The sequence below is a fragment of the Squalius cephalus genome, assembly GCF_949319135.1.
Source record: "Squalius cephalus genome assembly, chromosome: 4".
Taxonomy (NCBI): Eukaryota; Metazoa; Chordata; class Actinopteri; order Cypriniformes; family Leuciscidae; genus Squalius; species Squalius cephalus.
In genome coordinates this window covers 29,602,237-29,618,638 of record NC_137125.1, presented here as the reverse complement: position 1 = coordinate 29,618,638, position 16,402 = coordinate 29,602,237, and the positions used below count along the sequence as shown (strand labels likewise).

Sequence of the window (16,402 nt, the reverse complement as noted above, 5' to 3'; positions counted from 1 at the left end):
GAGAGAGAGAGAATGGATTAACAAACAGGTTTATTGATAAATTCAGGTAAGTAAATGACAATGGTGTTTTAGATGGAAGGTGTGTTTTTACCATATTTGCTATTTTTATGGTTTTGAACTCTAACTTTGATTTTGTGCAATTTAAAATGAAAGTTGCTTTCATAAAGATGTTCCAATTAAACTTTATAGGTTCAAACAACATTAAATGTCATATTGACAGTACTGAATATTCTAAGTAAAATCAACTCAACTGATTCAGTGCAAAACGATAACTAGAAAACCTTGATTTAAGAGAATTTTTTTCTACAATGACTAATTTCCGACATCTACAATATTGTTTTTTTAGTTGACAGTGGGCTACTTCTGTCAAATTACATTAATTCTTTTCTCACTCAGACATAAAAAACATCAAAACTCTACCTACAGGTCAATCTTTTCGAAACTGTTAAAGGAATAGTTCACTTAAAAATGAAAATTCTGTCATCATTTACTCACCCTCAAGTTGTTTTAAACCTGTATGAGTTACTTTCTTCTGCTGAACAAAAAAGAAGATATTTTGAGGAATGTCGGTTACCAAACAGTTGATGGACCCCATTGACTTCCATAGTATTTTTTTCTACTATGAATAAAGTGTTGCAATTGTGGAGGGGCCCATAATGCGGGGTACGGTGGTTGCCAGGTTTGGAAATAAAATAAATTATAGATGACTTTATAATAACTTTATGACTTAAAAATAAACCACACATAATTTGTGTTCAAGAGTCATGGCTCAAACCTTACCTGAGTTTTGTAGTTCAGGGTTATACGGCTTAACGTAGGGATAGAACAGTCAGAAATGGTGGAGGGGTAATTACTCTCATTAAATTAGGAATAGGTTTTAGGAAAGTGGAAATAAATTCTGAACATGAAGCGCTAGTGGCGGAGGTGTGGATTGGGGAACAGAATATAAGAGTAGTTAATTTTCATTATCCATGTAAACAATTAAATAATTAAATATTAAGCAACATTAGTACAGGAATAAGTAGGATAATATGGAGTAGTGATCTTAATGTTCTCAGCACATTATGGGGAAGTAGGTGTACAGACCAAAATCGGAAAGTCGTGGAAGATTTTCTAGATTTGGAAAACCTAATATGTCAATGATGGGAATGCAACAAGATTGGATATGGCATCAGTTCAATTTTAGATTTAACTTGTCTCAAAATCTAGGTAGAATAAGTGTTGGGAGAGTATTAAATAATACTCTAATGGGTAGTTGTCACGAATCCGGTCTGTGGCCTTCTGCCCGATAGCCACCAGAGGTCCCTGCTCCATCATATTGACTCTCACACCACACAGCACACTGGACTACACTTCCTATCATCCATTGCACGGATGACACACAGCTGATTACATTAATCACGCTCACAGCTGAGAACTATCTCACAATCACAATCACTATCACACACTCTTTATAAGCCTTGGACTTCCTCTCTGTGAGCGCCGAGTATTGTTTAGCGCTTATCCTAGCGATAGCTACTCTACGGAGCCGAGTTGTTTATGCCTTGCCTGTTTTGCCTTGTGTTTTGACATCTGCCCGTGTTTCCAGGATTAACCCTCTGCCTTGCCCTTCGGACTCTGTTTGCCCCTCATTTGGATCTTTGCTTGTGTACATGGATTATCTTTCTGTCTGGCCCTGTTGGATATTGTTCGCTAATCGTAGACCCACGCTTGCCCTAGGATCTCTGTTGTGTCTTGCCCGAACTATACCTGTTTGCCGTTGTCTGACCCTGCCTGTTTACTATGTTTAAAAATAAAAGCTTGCACATGGATCCGCACGCCTCATGTCTTGTTCGCCCCATAACAGTAGTGATCACTTCCCTATAATATGCAAATTAGGGGTTGAACTAGATATAGCAATTAGAGAAATACCTAGTTGGAAATTCAAAACAGCAAATTGGAATATTTTAAAGGAAAAAAGTTAAGCAAAAATGTATTGCATTAAATGATGTAAATGAAGATATTGAGGAATTTAATGATAAAATATGTGGAGCTATTATTAATACTGCAAAAAATATTATTGCAAAAACACAGAAAAGTATAAGAAGAAAGCAGTTCCATGGTGGACAGAATGTAATTGTCACCATTACGTTCATTGTCACTGTCATCATCTTCTTCACTGTCACTGTCATCGTAATTGTCTGCAGTACAGTTCCCATGATCCTCTTTGGCCCACACCTGCACCTCTACCATTACGCGCACCTGCCAGTCATCATCATCATGGTCTTCAGCTGTTGTCTCGTTATCATCTGTGTATTTAAGTTCCCTTCATGTCCTTGTCGGTGATTGTTTGTGGACAGTGCACACTATATGTGCCTCACATGCTGTTTCTTCTTGGATATACTATCGTTATTGGAATAAAGCTTCTCGTTATTTTATTACCCGTTGCCTCATCTTCCTCATTGAGTCCAAGCATGACAGTAATAAAGCAATAAGGGATAGAAACCGTGCATTAAGAAAAGTAAGGAAAACATTTGTATTCGAGGATTTTATTAAGTATAACAGCACAGGCTAAGGTAAGAAAAGTCATAAAAGATGCTAAAAGAAAACATTGGAGCGCATTCTGTTGTAGGGGAGACCGGGTATGGTTGTAACACTTTTTTTCTTCAGCACCTAAAACTTTTTTTTTTTTTTTTAGCTACACATCTGAAACTTTTAGGCAAAGTACCCACATTTGTCTACTACAAATGGCAACAATTTAAATTTCTTCAACTATATCACAGACTTTGTGAGATGATGACAAATACAAGGTGGTCCTTTGTTGTAGTGACACATACTGGGGTAAGTTATAACAGGTAGACAAAATGCACAAAAACTAAGGGTACTCCAAATGATATGCCACAACAATAGTTTTATTTTAAATGAATGGGTGCAACAATAAAATATGTGTGAATATGGGGAGTGTATGTGTATATTGTGTGTGTGTTTGTGACCTGCTTCACATGCTACAACTGGGTGTGGTGCCTGGACAGTTGTCACGCCGGTTTTGTTGACATTCCATATGTCACTTTAGCCTGACTACGTCAGACTTCGTACTTCCGCTCAATTTCATTTCGCTTCTGTACTCAGTCTGAGACAGCATAATAGCTTTCCGTTTTCCTCCGGCCTGAAAACAGCCGGCCAATCAACGAACAGAGGGCGGGCTGAGAGCCGTGACGTAGACGCTGATTGTACCGTGGATGCGTAGATTTACTTCACATAATCTGCAAAAGTCATTCACAGCCATGTTCACTCCGGTATTTCGCTCGATGGTTTTGTTTCCGCATCATACATGTGTTTACAGTGGAAGTTAGATGCGGCTGAGCATGCGCATAACACACGCCATAACCAAACGTTATGTGATTGGTTTACGGGTAACCAATGATTTTAAACTTCAGACAAGCGCCACACCCGCCATAACCCGATGTGATTGGTGCAGCTCAGATCGAGGGGCATATTTAATGAGCATCATTACTCGACACCAGAGAGAGTAACTTGCTGAGCAAATTCAACTTGTGCTATCGCGAGAACTCTGGATTACCAGGGTATATGTCTCTGCCATCGAACCCGTTTTTATCAATCACCTCCCCCAGTCGACTGAAGAAGAGTTCCACATTAGAACGATTGAAACTGGTGGCTCTTGAAAGACTAGTTGCCTGCGGACTCCTCACTGAAAGTCTGGGGTTCCGCTTCATAAACAAGCTAAACTAATCAGGCCCCGCCATTTTCTTCTCATCCCAGGTTTGTGGATGCTGTATGTTGAATTCCACCACGAGTTGATAGGCAAACTTTCTGACCTAAAAGAAATCATAACACAATATCTGAGTAGGGATACACATTTCTTTTTTAGAAATTGTCTAAATGTATGTGTTGGTATTTATTTAACTTTTACCTGATTTTAAATATTTTATTCATCATTCACAAACATTAAATTGAGTTTGCATGAAAGGTTAAATACAAATTAAGAGGTCTTGAATCTTGCCTTTTCTACCCTGTTCTCAAGACGCTTGTCCATCATGCTCACCTCACGTGGAGTAAGCCCAAGTTCTAGGCATTCTATAGAAATTTTATAATCACAAAAATGTTCTTATTTGTATGTAAGGGGATGGTTGTAACACTTTCAAAACATGTTTCAACCTACCCCGCCACTGTCACCCATTGTTTAGCTAGCTGTATTAGCATGGTGCTTTGAAATTAGCAGGAGGTTGATACACCATTCTTTACTAGAGAAACTACAGTTTGGCCTGATCTACTGTAACTCATACAACATTATTTACAACGGTAGAAGTACTAAACAAAATATTATATCTTTTATATTTCCACTTTCTTACCTCAGAATTAGATTTTCTGCTGTAACTTCAGGAGAGATAGCAACACAGACTGGAAAACCTCCATGTGGGATCGTAAAGGAAGCCTGAGGAAACTGAAACTGTCACATGACTCCTATCTTATCCCTGATTTGTGGAATTGGAAGTTACAACTCTCCCCATATTACAACTATACTCGGTCTCCCCTACTATACGGGAAAAGATAGCCATAAGTGATTTATGGGGAATGATCAGGAAGATGGGTGGAACCCAAAGATGTAATAACCTTCCTGTTTTAATCAGTGATGGTAAGCAAATTTTTTCAAACAGTGAAAAGGCTGTCGAATTAGTAGTAACATTTAGTGAAGTGCATAGTAACAGAAATCTGTCAAATGAAATGAGGAGACACAGTGAGCAATGTTTGACAGAGAACCCAGAAATTTTGAAGAGGAAAGATGGTTTTGGATCCTCTACTGGTGTAATATTTTCTCTATTTGAATTGAAATAATTATTAGTGGGATTGAAACATACTCCAGGAACGGATGAAGTATGTTATGAAATAATTCAGAATTGTTATGAAATCAGATATATCATTGAACATTATTTTAAGACTTTTTAACAAGATATAGATAGAAGGAAAGCTTCCGTCTACTTGGAAACATGGAGTCATTGTTCCAGTAGGGAAGCCTGGTAAGGATCAGTCTAACCCAATTAATTATAGGCCTATTGCCTTAACATCAAATCCATGCAAAATAATGGAGAGAATGTTTATATCACGGTAACTTTATGAGATTGAAAGTAAGAATCTGATGTATCCTCACCAGAGTGGTTTCCAAAAAAGGAGAAATACAATGGATTCAGTTATATGCCTAGGAAACAGATATATGAAAAGCAATGGTAAATAAGGAACTTTTAATTAGCTGGTGATTCAGTCCACACGCTGGGTATCCACCTGCATATTTGAGAGTTTGGGCCCTATTTGAAGGATCTAAGCGCATGGTCTAAAGCGAATGGCCAAGTGCACTTAGGGCGTGTCCGAATCCATTTTTGCTAGTTTAACGACGGGAAAAATGGTCGGCGCACCCGGCGCATGATCTAAAAGGGTTGTCCCTATTCTCTTAATGAGTAATGGTTGTGTTTTGGTGCGTTTTGTCAGGGCGTGAAGAAATATACAGCTGAGTATCATCAGCATAACAGTGAAAACTAATGCCATGCTTCCTAATGATATCTCCCAAGGGTAGCATGTACATAGTGAACAGCAACGGCCCTAGTACTGAGCCTTGTGGTACTCCATACTGAACTTGTGATCGATATGACATCTCTTCGTTTACTACTACAAACTGATAACGGTCAGATAAGTATGATTTGAACCATGCCAATGCAATTCCACTAATGCCAACATAATTTTTGAGTCTATTCAAAAGAATGTTGTGGTCGATAGTGTCAAATGCAGCACTAAGATCGAGTAACACTAATAGAGAGATACAACCACGATTGGATGATAAAAGCAAATCATTTGTATCTCTAACGAGAGCAGTCTCAGTACTATGGTATGGTCTAAATCCTGACTGGAAGTCCTCACAGATACCATTTCTTTATAAAAAGGAACATAGTTGTACGGATTCTGCCTTTTCTAGTATCTTTGACAGAAAAGGTAGATTCGAGATCAGCCTGTTATTGACTAATTCTGTAGGACCAAGTTGCGTTTTTTTTAACAGGCAGTTTAATAATAGCCATATTAAAAGTTTGTCTTATCCTAATGATAAAGATTTATTAATGATATTAAGAAGAGGATAAATGACCTCTGGAAGCATCTCTTTCAATAGCTTAGTCGGTATAGGGTCTAACATACTTGTTGTTGATTTAGATGATTTGACGAGTTTAGACAATTCTTCCTCTCCTATAGCAATGAATGAATCAAATTTTTCCCCAGGTAGACTATAATGCACTTTCTGATGCAATACTGTAGTAGATGGTTGCATAGTTATAATTTTCTCTCTAATATCAAACTTGTAAGTAAAGAAGTTCATAAAGTCATTCCTGCTGCTGTTTGGAAATGTCTGGGGTCTAAGCTTTATTTCTTGTTAATTTAGACTCTGTTTCAAAAAAATATAGGGTTGTGTTTGTTGATATTCTTCTAAGAGGGTTGAAAAATAAGAAGATCTAGCAGTTTTTAGTGGTTTAGTTTTTTTGTGGTGAAGCCAGAAGGTTTAGGGAGTGAAGTAGGTCGTTTAGGATGGCAATGTGTTAAAGGTAAAAGCAGGGAAACTGCTGGAATCTGTGTGGAAACAGCAGAAATGCAAGAATCATACAAACTACAAACTGATAACGAGTACAAGATTCTTTGATTAATAGAAAGTTCAATGAACAGCATTTATTTGCATTTATTCAATTTATTAAATCATTTATTAAATATAAATCTTTTTTTAACATTATAAATGTTGTCTGTCACTTGTGATCAATTCAATGCATCCTTGCTGAATAAAAGTAATAATTTCTCTCTTTTTTTTAATCTTACCACAAATGTATGAATGGTATCATTGTTTCCACAAAAATGTTATGCAGCAAAAACAGTTTTCAATATTGGCAATAATAATAATAATCAGAAATATTTCTTGAGCAGCAAATCATTATATTAGAATGATTTTTATAGGATCATTTGACACTAAACACTGGAGTTATAATGCTGAAAATTCAGCTTTGATCACAGAAATAAATTACACATTATTATATATTTACATCAAAAACACAGACTGTATGTTTCTATGACCAATATTTATAATTTTGACAATTTAATTTGGTGATAGATTCAAAATGTGTCTCAGACATAGTGAGAAACTATAAACTGATGCAAATAAGAAATAGTAAATTACCTGTGGAGCTGATTATGTTGAGTCGTATTGTCAATTTATCAAGATAAATGAAAGGGGAACCCTCGGTTTGGTACAGGACCTGGGTCGCTGGAATTGTCAGACCACAATCCCAGTGCAACTGGTTTTCAGTTTTAACAAATGCTATAAAAATACAGAGATTAAAATAAAATGTTCACAAAATCCATGTGCAATGTCGCAAATCAAACAATTTCTCACCTATAGGTGTACAAATGTTAGCATTTTTTGTTGTAATTCATTAACTTGCTACATATAGCAAGCACATGATAAATGACAGTTTCTAGGATGAGTAAACATTCAATTTCAACAAAAATGTACCATCAACTACAGACGTTTCATCCATTGATTCCACCATGTTTCTCACTGAGACGCCCCCTACTCGTAAAGATCGGGGCTTAAAGAAAATACTGAGCTTCCCACTCGTGTTTACGACTTTGTGGTGGCGTTCATGTGTGTTCAACTCGTAAATAAAATCTTTTCGACATGACTTGAACGCACCATAACCCTTGAATGTTTCTTTGTTTGGTTCTGAAAAAGGTCTTAAAATTGATTTGACAAAGTGTGCAGCAACCCTAATTTTCACAAGAACAGACAATGTGTATAAAACAATAAACAACTAAAATAAAGTTATTGGGGTTCTGTAATCAGACTACCCCTAATAGTCTTTTGACTCCTACACCCAGAACACTCACAAACTGCTTTGTGTCTCAGCTGTCAGGTATACATGCATCTCTCATTCTTGGATCCATCTTTGGGCATTTGATTTATGTATTTATCATTTCTAAATTGGCTTCTTATTGATTAATTACGTAATTGGCATGATACATTTTTACTTTAAGAATAAAATGTTATTGATTCTGTAGTCTTCTGAAATCATAATGTCTAGTAGACTAAAAGCTCATCAACTGTGACATCCGGACCTGGGTTGCAGATGATTGGGAGCCTCTCAAATAATTTGTCTCAGACTTTGCGAATTGGTGCAAGCTTGTCAGGTTTATGGCGTTGAGGTGTTGTATCTCTTTTGTAAAAATGAATCACCCGTGACAACACATGAAAAGTCTGTAGTACAATGGTGGCATTAAAAATTGCCCTACCTCTGTCTGCATCCCATAAAATGGTTGTAGATTAATTTTTGGATCTGTAGACCCCAGACAGAATCAAGAGACTGATGTATGCTTGGATGTCTGTCTGGACTACCTCCTTCCAGTTGTCTTTATAGACCTGTCTCCTCTCTAAATTATTCACAGATATTATTATGTTTCTATTGGTTCTGTCAAAAACAGTTCGAAGCAGGATTTTATGCTATCAATCCAGGATATGCCATATTTTATGAGCCCTGGGGACATCTTGATTACATTTTCAGCAGTCAACCTGCCTTGCCTACTAGGTTGGGATGAAGACCATGACAAATTCCCATCCTTCGATCAGAATGTACTGTAACAACATCAGCTGGGCCTTCATTAGATTGTATCTCATCAGTTGTTGCATGCTCAGTGATATCTTCATCTTCTGATGCACCTTCACTGCGAGGTTCATCCTGGGTTCTCTCTTTAACATCTTGATCAAAGATTTGATCAAGATACTAGTGAGCACATATGTGAACACGAACATGGTCCTTAACACTGAACGCTTCTCTTCTTTTTGATCTCTCCCATTCACTTTGAACTGGAAACACCACAAATGACTGTACCATTTTGTACAAAAAAGCATTTCAAAAACAAACTTTCTAGTTAAACATTAAAGCACATTAGAGTGATAAATTGTACAGAATGTTTTCATATTTTACTCAAGATTGGCAAAATTATCAAAAAAAAAAAAAAAAAAATTCAATCAAAAAAGGTGCATAAGCTCAGATCAGTAAGGCCGACGATCAATCAGTTCCAAAAAGAATACACAAAACCTGTGTTAATTGAAAGAAAACAAGATGAAAAAAGATTGAATCCAATATTTAATGATAATATAGCATAAGAGATTTATAAGCCATTTTATTTGGCTTGTCATTTTTTGACCGGGGACACCAAGTGTAATCAGATAGTATAAGTAGTATAAGGATCCCAGAGAATGCAGGACGAGTATCCATTTTTGAGTTAAATAAAGTCTTAAATGAACGTGCAGAGAGAATGAGCCGCGTGCAGATCCACATCTCTGTCAGCATCGGCCATATTCCCCAAACACATCCACCTACGCAATCTTGATCATATTCTGAATTAAGAAATCATTATAATACAGCCAAAGATAATTTACAGGGAACATAAATATTTACTTAACCTTCCGAGTCTTTGGATTATTTGTCATGTGAAAGACGCAATGAACGGATCATTCATGAATGACCTATCACTAATACTTTATTCATAAAAAGATGTTGGTTCTACATTAATTTGGAGATTAACTATGAAATTAATACATTATAAAATCTATGAACTAAATATAAATTTATTTCAATGCAATTATGTTTTTAATTGCGATTAATCCCGGTTAATCACAGAAAAAATATATTTTTTTAATCGATTGACAGCACACACACATATATATATGAAGACTTCAGATGCAAAAGCCTCTAAGTGCCATCTGAAATTTTCTTCTAGAATGATAATTTTTATCAAGCTTGTATGTTTATGTTCAGTTATTTTACTTTAATGGCAATGAAAATTACCTATTAATTGTCATTAAAGTGAAATTACTGAACTTAAACATACGAGCTTGAAAAAAATGCTAATTTTAGAAGAAAATTTCAGATGGCACTTAGAGGCTTTTGCATCTGAAGTCTTCATATATATATATATATATATATATATATATATATATATATATATATATATATATATATATATATATATATACACTCACCTAAAGGATTATTAGGAACACCATACTAATACTGTGTTTGACCCCCTTTCGCCTTCAGAACTGCCTTAATTCTACGTGGCGTTGATTCAACAAGGTGCTGAAAGCATTCTTTAGAAATGTTGGCCCATATTGATAGGATAGCATCTTGCAGTTGATGGAGATTTGTGGAATGCACATCCAGGTCACCAAGCTCCCGTTCCACCACATCCCAAAGATGCTCTATTGGGTTGAGATCTGGTGACTGTGGGGGCCATTTTAGTACAGTGAACTCATTGACACGTTCAAGAAACCAGTTTGAAATGATTCGAGCTTTGTGACATGGTGCATTATCCTGCTGGAAGTAGCCATCAGAGGATGGGTACATGGTGGTCATAAAGGGATGGACATGGTCAGAAACAATGCGCAGGTAGGCCGTGGCATTTAAACGATGCCCAATTGGCACTAAGGGGCCTAAAGTGTGCCAAGAAAACATCCCCCACACCATTACACCACCACCACCAGCCTGCACAGTGGTAACAAGGCATGATGGATCCATGTTCTCATTCTGTTTACGCCAAATTCTGACTCTACCATCTGAATGTCTCAACAGAAATCGAGACTCATCACACCAGGCAACATTTTTCCAGTCTTCAACTGTCCAATTTTGGTGAGCTCGTGCAAATTGTAGCCTCTTTTTCCTATTTGTAGTGGAGATGAGTGGTACCCGGTGGGGTCTTCTGCTGTTGTAGCCCATCCGCCTCAAGGTTGTGCGTGTTGTGGCTTCACAAATGCTTTGCTGCATACCTCGGTTGTAACAAGTGGTTATTTCAGTCAAAGTTGCTCTTCTATCAGCTTGAATCAGTCGGCCCATTCTCCTCTGACCTCTAGCATCAACAAGGCATTTTCGCCCACAGGACTGCCGCATACTGGATGTTTTTCCCTTTTCACACCATTCTTTGTAAACCCTAGAAATGGTTGTGCATGAAAATCCCAGTAACTGAGCAGATTGTGAAATACTCAGACCGGCCCGTCTGGCACCAACAACCATACCACGCTCAAAATTGCTTAAATCACCTTTCTTTCCCATTCTGACATTCAGTTTGGAGTTCAGGAGATTGTCTTGACCAGGACCACACCCCTAAATGCATTGAAGCAACTGCCATGTGATTGGTTGATTAGATAATTGCATTAATGAGAAATTGAACAGGTGTTCCTAATAATCCTTTAGGTGAGTGTATATCAAATGATTTAAGTCAATGGATAGAGTGTAGGTTATGATGCACTCCTAATGTATTATGTTAGTTCAGATATACAGCTGTTATGTATACAGTATCTTCATTGTGTTAGGAATCAAAAGATTCAGGGTATAAATTGTGGCCGTTTGCAAGCACACCTGTCTATAGAACTATTTGTTTGTTTTTTATGGAATATTTCAATTAGCATGAATTAGTATATTGAGCTATAATAAATATTCTGCAGGGATGAAGAGAGACAGGCCACCTGTTGAGAAACCTCCAGCCCCCTCAGGTGGTATGTTCCTATACCTCAGTGCACTAGCATGGTCATTGATGTTTGATTCATTGAATGTAATGCTACTGTTACGTTTCAATGTATACTTTATTAAGTTTTTATTTTTCATTCACAGATATTGACTCCGCCCTAGAAGGCACATCTACAGGTATGACAAACTAGCAGAAATAGCAATAAGGGCAAAAGCAAGCTATTTGAAAAGGTTGTTTGCTAAAGATAACAGGCTTTTTTTTCTTATTAGACATTTTGACATGACGTTGCATTGAAAGTAGATGTTAACGTATATTTCTAATGGTTACATCTCATTAAAGCATGTAAGTTCAAGGGGTCTGTTATTGTACAGCATTGCTAGTTTACTGGTATGGCTTATTGGGACATTCAAATGAAACATTACAATCATTAATGCTGTTAATTATATGTACTGTTTTTGTCATGTGAAAAAAGTGTCTGTCGTGAAAAAAGACACAGGTCAAATTATCACATGACCTACATTATATTGAGCTAAACTAAATATTCTGCAGGGATGAAGAGACACAGGCCACCTGTTGAGGAACCTCCAGGCACGTCAGACGTGTTCCTCTACCTCAGACTGCTAGCGTGCTCATTGATGTTTGATTCATTGCATGTAGACTAATCAATGCTACTGTATGTTTCAATGTATTCCCTAATTAAGTTTTTATTTTTCATTCACAGATATTAACTCTACCCTAGAAGGCACATCTACAGGTATGACAAACTTTGAAGTGATTTTAATAGTGTTTGTTTTGACAATACAGTAAACGTAATTCCTGATCCCAAATTAATGAGCCTCTGCTTGCTGTTTGTCCCTTAAATAAACTGATCTGTTTAGTGTATCTCACTCTTTTGCTTTACTTTGTGTCCCACTCAAGCACTCCCCTTTTTCGCTTTAGACTGATATTTGGTCTTGAGATTGCCATCCCTTTTATGATCCCCATCTCCTAGCCAGTTGCTGTAGAATGCTCTAAAGCTTTTGAAAATGAAGTTTACATTGTTTTAAAGTTGTAGATTATAATAAAACCAGTGTTTTAGTTGACATTAAGTATTTTTTTCTCTTTTGCTGTGTTCAACGAATACACAGACAGCATGAACAAAGAGCGCGGCAGGACAGCAGAGGAGCATGACCAACCTGGTGAATGCAACAAACACACACCAAAAACCCTACTAATTGGTCACCTTTTTAGAGTCAGTTTGTAATGGAGATCTAACTGCTTAAGGAAATTTGTCAACAATATGGAGTGTCTAGTCAGGACACGGAAGGCAGGGATAGTCGTTGAATGGTTTTAATAAATATACTTCTAAAATACAGATGCACAGGCACTATTTCTCATAAACTTTACAGTGAAGGTGTGGTTTGAAATGAAAGGAAATAAACATCAATATTACTTACATAAACACAATTTAGTTAACTGAATAACTATCTCTAGTCACTTAAATAAACAGCGCTAAACATGTCCTGAAATGTAACTACAATGAGAATAACATATAAGTTACACATACAACAGATATAAAGGCTGTCACTGACTATAAACATTAACATAAATTACTAATATAAACTTATCTATATGATATAGTTTCAACTTACTTGTGGTCACTGACGCACACGAACACAATGTGAAGATTAGCTAAACTGAAACTGAACTGACAGCCGTTCTCTACAAGCCAGGGCATGTCGCAACATGTCAGAAAAGGGGCATGGTCTGAACGAACACTCGCTGTACATGCTCTGTCCATGTTCACATCACTTGAGCCTTTTGCACACAGTTGGTTCCCACTCTGCTCTGTCTGAGTATAAAGCTATGGATGATAGTAATTCAATCATTTCTGCATGTGCTTCACAATATAATCATGATAGTTTAAAGTCTGTGGTAGGATTTTACTGTAAAAATAGAATCCATTTTGATCATGTGATTTGGGGTCAGCTTATCTGAAACTGATCTGACTGAGTATCCCTCCTAAAACTAGATTTTCATGTTCTTTTTGTGTGTGTGTGTTATCAAGTAATTTAGATAGATTTTCATTTCCAGTAGGCCTACCAGTACCGTCAGATGGGAAATCAAAATCAGTACAACAGGAGAAAAAGTCAGATTTGTGCATGGCTAGTTTACAACACTTTGAAGTTGTCGATTTACTAGGTGACAACATTTCTGTGCATAGGTGTTAACTCTAGGCATGTGGATTTTCACTGACTTGACCGAATGTTTTATCACTTTTGTAGTGTCTCCTGAAAATTGCCCTGAGAAACAGGATCAAAGAAGGCAACAGAAAAGGCAGTGGTCTCCAAAAGAGGTTGCAGCTATAATGAGACATTTTAAAAAGCACATTGCCAAGGAAAAACTGGCCACAAAAATAGAATGCCAGCAGTGCAAGAACGCTGAACATCCTGCTCTTGATAGGCGGTCACTTTAAAACATCAGAGACTTTGTTCGAAATCGGGGCATGGCTCTGAAAAAGAAGACCAGCCAGTAAAATGTTATGTTGCTGTTATGATGCAATTTTTTTGTAGTTCTTTGTTGTTCTTAAAAAAGGGCTAGTTTCCATTGATGCCTCTGTTATTTGGAAAACTGCTGTCTGTATTAAAGTGGCACCTTTTTCACTGACTGATGTAATTTGTCTGTTTGTATAAGCTGTCTTTTACAAGATCATACTGGATGTAGATTACCAGTCATATCACACAAATAGCATTGTATTTCAGGAGACCACTGCACTTTAAAGTGGTCCTCCTACTGCATCAGTGATGTCATTGCTGCATGTGTACCTTATTAAATACCACTTTTATTTGCAATGACTTTGAAGTTTAATCACTCAAGCCCTCAAAGGGGCAAAAGACATAAATCAGACAATAAAAGTGGTTGCACACATTGACCTATCTATATCTATTTATGTATCTATATCAATATAAATATAAAAAGATAGAGAGGCTCTTATTTAGAGAGTTATATTGTCTGTTAAAATCTGTCCTCATATGATAGGTGTGTCCTTTTAATGCACAGTGCCTTCACTTAAGTGTATGTGTTTGGACATGTTCCATTAATCGTGATTGACCCTTTAGTGCACTTCAGTGACAGTTTTGTGTGTTGTATAGCTACTGTCCTCACAATTTGGGTTAGTCCTTATAATTTCAATTTGTGTCAGGGGCGGGGCTTATGCACCTAATTAACTTCTGTCCTCATAATTAGGCATGTTGTCAGGTTGTTACATTTTCAGTTGTGTTGTGTGTATTCAATATTTGAAGTGGAATTTGTGTTGTATGGCTTAAAAAATATTTTTTGATATTAACCACATCTTTGTGAAGCAAGTGGAAAGGGGAGCCCCTCTAATGTAGCAAAAAACCTGTTTGGGCAGCAGTGTCCCTTCAGTACACAAAAACCCGTATGTATGTGTGTGTGTGTGTGTGTGTGTGTGTGTGTGTGTGTGTGTGTGTGCGTGCATGTGTGTGTTTGGGTGTGTTGGATGTGTGATTGCCCTGCACTGCCTACTTTATACTGGGTGTGATCTTAAATTGACATTCCTTGACAACAATACTGCAACATATAATCTGTATCTTAGAATCAGGTTCAGTTAGCTTACTTAAGATTTAATTTTTGTCTAACCTGCGCTTATGCCTTGAGCAGCACCATAAAGTTACATTTTGCCTTGATAGTGAGGCTATAGGCTATGCCTGGTCTTATCTGTGGTTATCATGATCTAAATGCATGACACTGGATGACCAATGGATCATTTTAATAAAACTCAAACAGTCAGAATATTACATTTACCAAATAAAAATGCAGTTGTTAAAAAATGTTTAACAGATGAAGACTTTCATCAGAGTTTCGCCAATTTTGAAAAAAATCGAGTTACCGCCAAAACAAGCTCCCCATTTACTCTCTATTCAAAGTTCGATAATCAGTTTTTAACAAAACGCGATATCCGCCGTGTTTCGCTGCCCTGTTTCTTCTCTTTTTTCCCAAACAGAGACAAACGCCAATCCTGTTTTTCCACAAAGCCCGACAGTTCCATTCGACCAATCACCGCGTACCATTCCATGACGCAAACTGTCATGGCGGCACCCTGTCAGTAGACACCGGTAAACACTCGCCTTAGACTTTTACGTTTTTATATACTAAAATGAATAACTTTGATGGTATTGAGGAGTGGTCCAGTGGTCGTGTCGTCTGTGGGAAAGAAGCGGAAGCCGTCAAAAGACAACCACGATAGGGAAGTCAGAAAGAAAGTCAGAAACTCAGGCGGTGGTAAAATACCGGCGATTGCTTGTTCTCACAGTGAATCAAAAAACTTTTGTCATGCCGACAAACTGACAGCTGACGATCTTGTTAAAAACTTCGACACTCTCTACTGTCATACCACGAAGGCTGAACAAGACCAAGCAATTTTACGCCTGATAACAGTAAAACGGGTACAGCGAAGACGTCCCAAGGTGGCAATTGAAGATGCACAGAAGGAGAGGGAGGTCACGAATGAGTACTACTTTCTCTCCAAGGATCATCCCACGAAGGTTCCTGTCTGCAAGGCAACTTTCTGTGCAGCGCTGGGTGAGTTTATTTGTTTTATTTCATGACACTAGTTCACTGCCTTAATAGTCAGTGATGGGCAAGCTACTTGATATGTGTAGTGAGCTAAGCTACCAGCTACTCTACAATAAATGCAGCGTCACTACACAGAAGCTACCACCCATAAAAGTGTAGCAAGCTAAGTTACAAACTGTCAAAAGTAGCTTGATAGGCTACATCATAGCTGTCAACCCTCCCGTTTTTTTCCGGGTTTCTCACGTATTTTAATTTTTTTTCCGCTGTCTTCCCGTTTTAATAT

The 16,402-nt window shown here is 37.3% G+C and overlaps 1 protein-coding gene across 1 annotated transcript in view; it reads left to right on the top strand.

Moving 5' to 3' along the window:
- The window catches only part of LOC307157104 (uncharacterized protein), a 43,098-nt gene extending 28,644 nt beyond the window's left edge, over nucleotides 1-14,454 (top strand). The window contains exons 3-7 of the mRNA XM_079868867.1: nucleotides 11,522-11,572; nucleotides 11,688-11,720; nucleotides 12,266-12,298; nucleotides 12,672-12,722; nucleotides 13,809-14,454. Of these exons, the coding sequence (XP_079724993.1) occupies nucleotides 11,522-11,572; nucleotides 11,688-11,720; nucleotides 12,266-12,298; nucleotides 12,672-12,722; nucleotides 13,809-13,999 (359 nt within the window). The 3' untranslated portion in view covers nucleotides 14,000-14,454. The remainder of the gene's footprint in view (nucleotides 1-11,521; nucleotides 11,573-11,687; nucleotides 11,721-12,265; nucleotides 12,299-12,671; nucleotides 12,723-13,808) is intronic.
- Nucleotides 14,455-16,402: the final 1,948 nt, after the last annotated feature.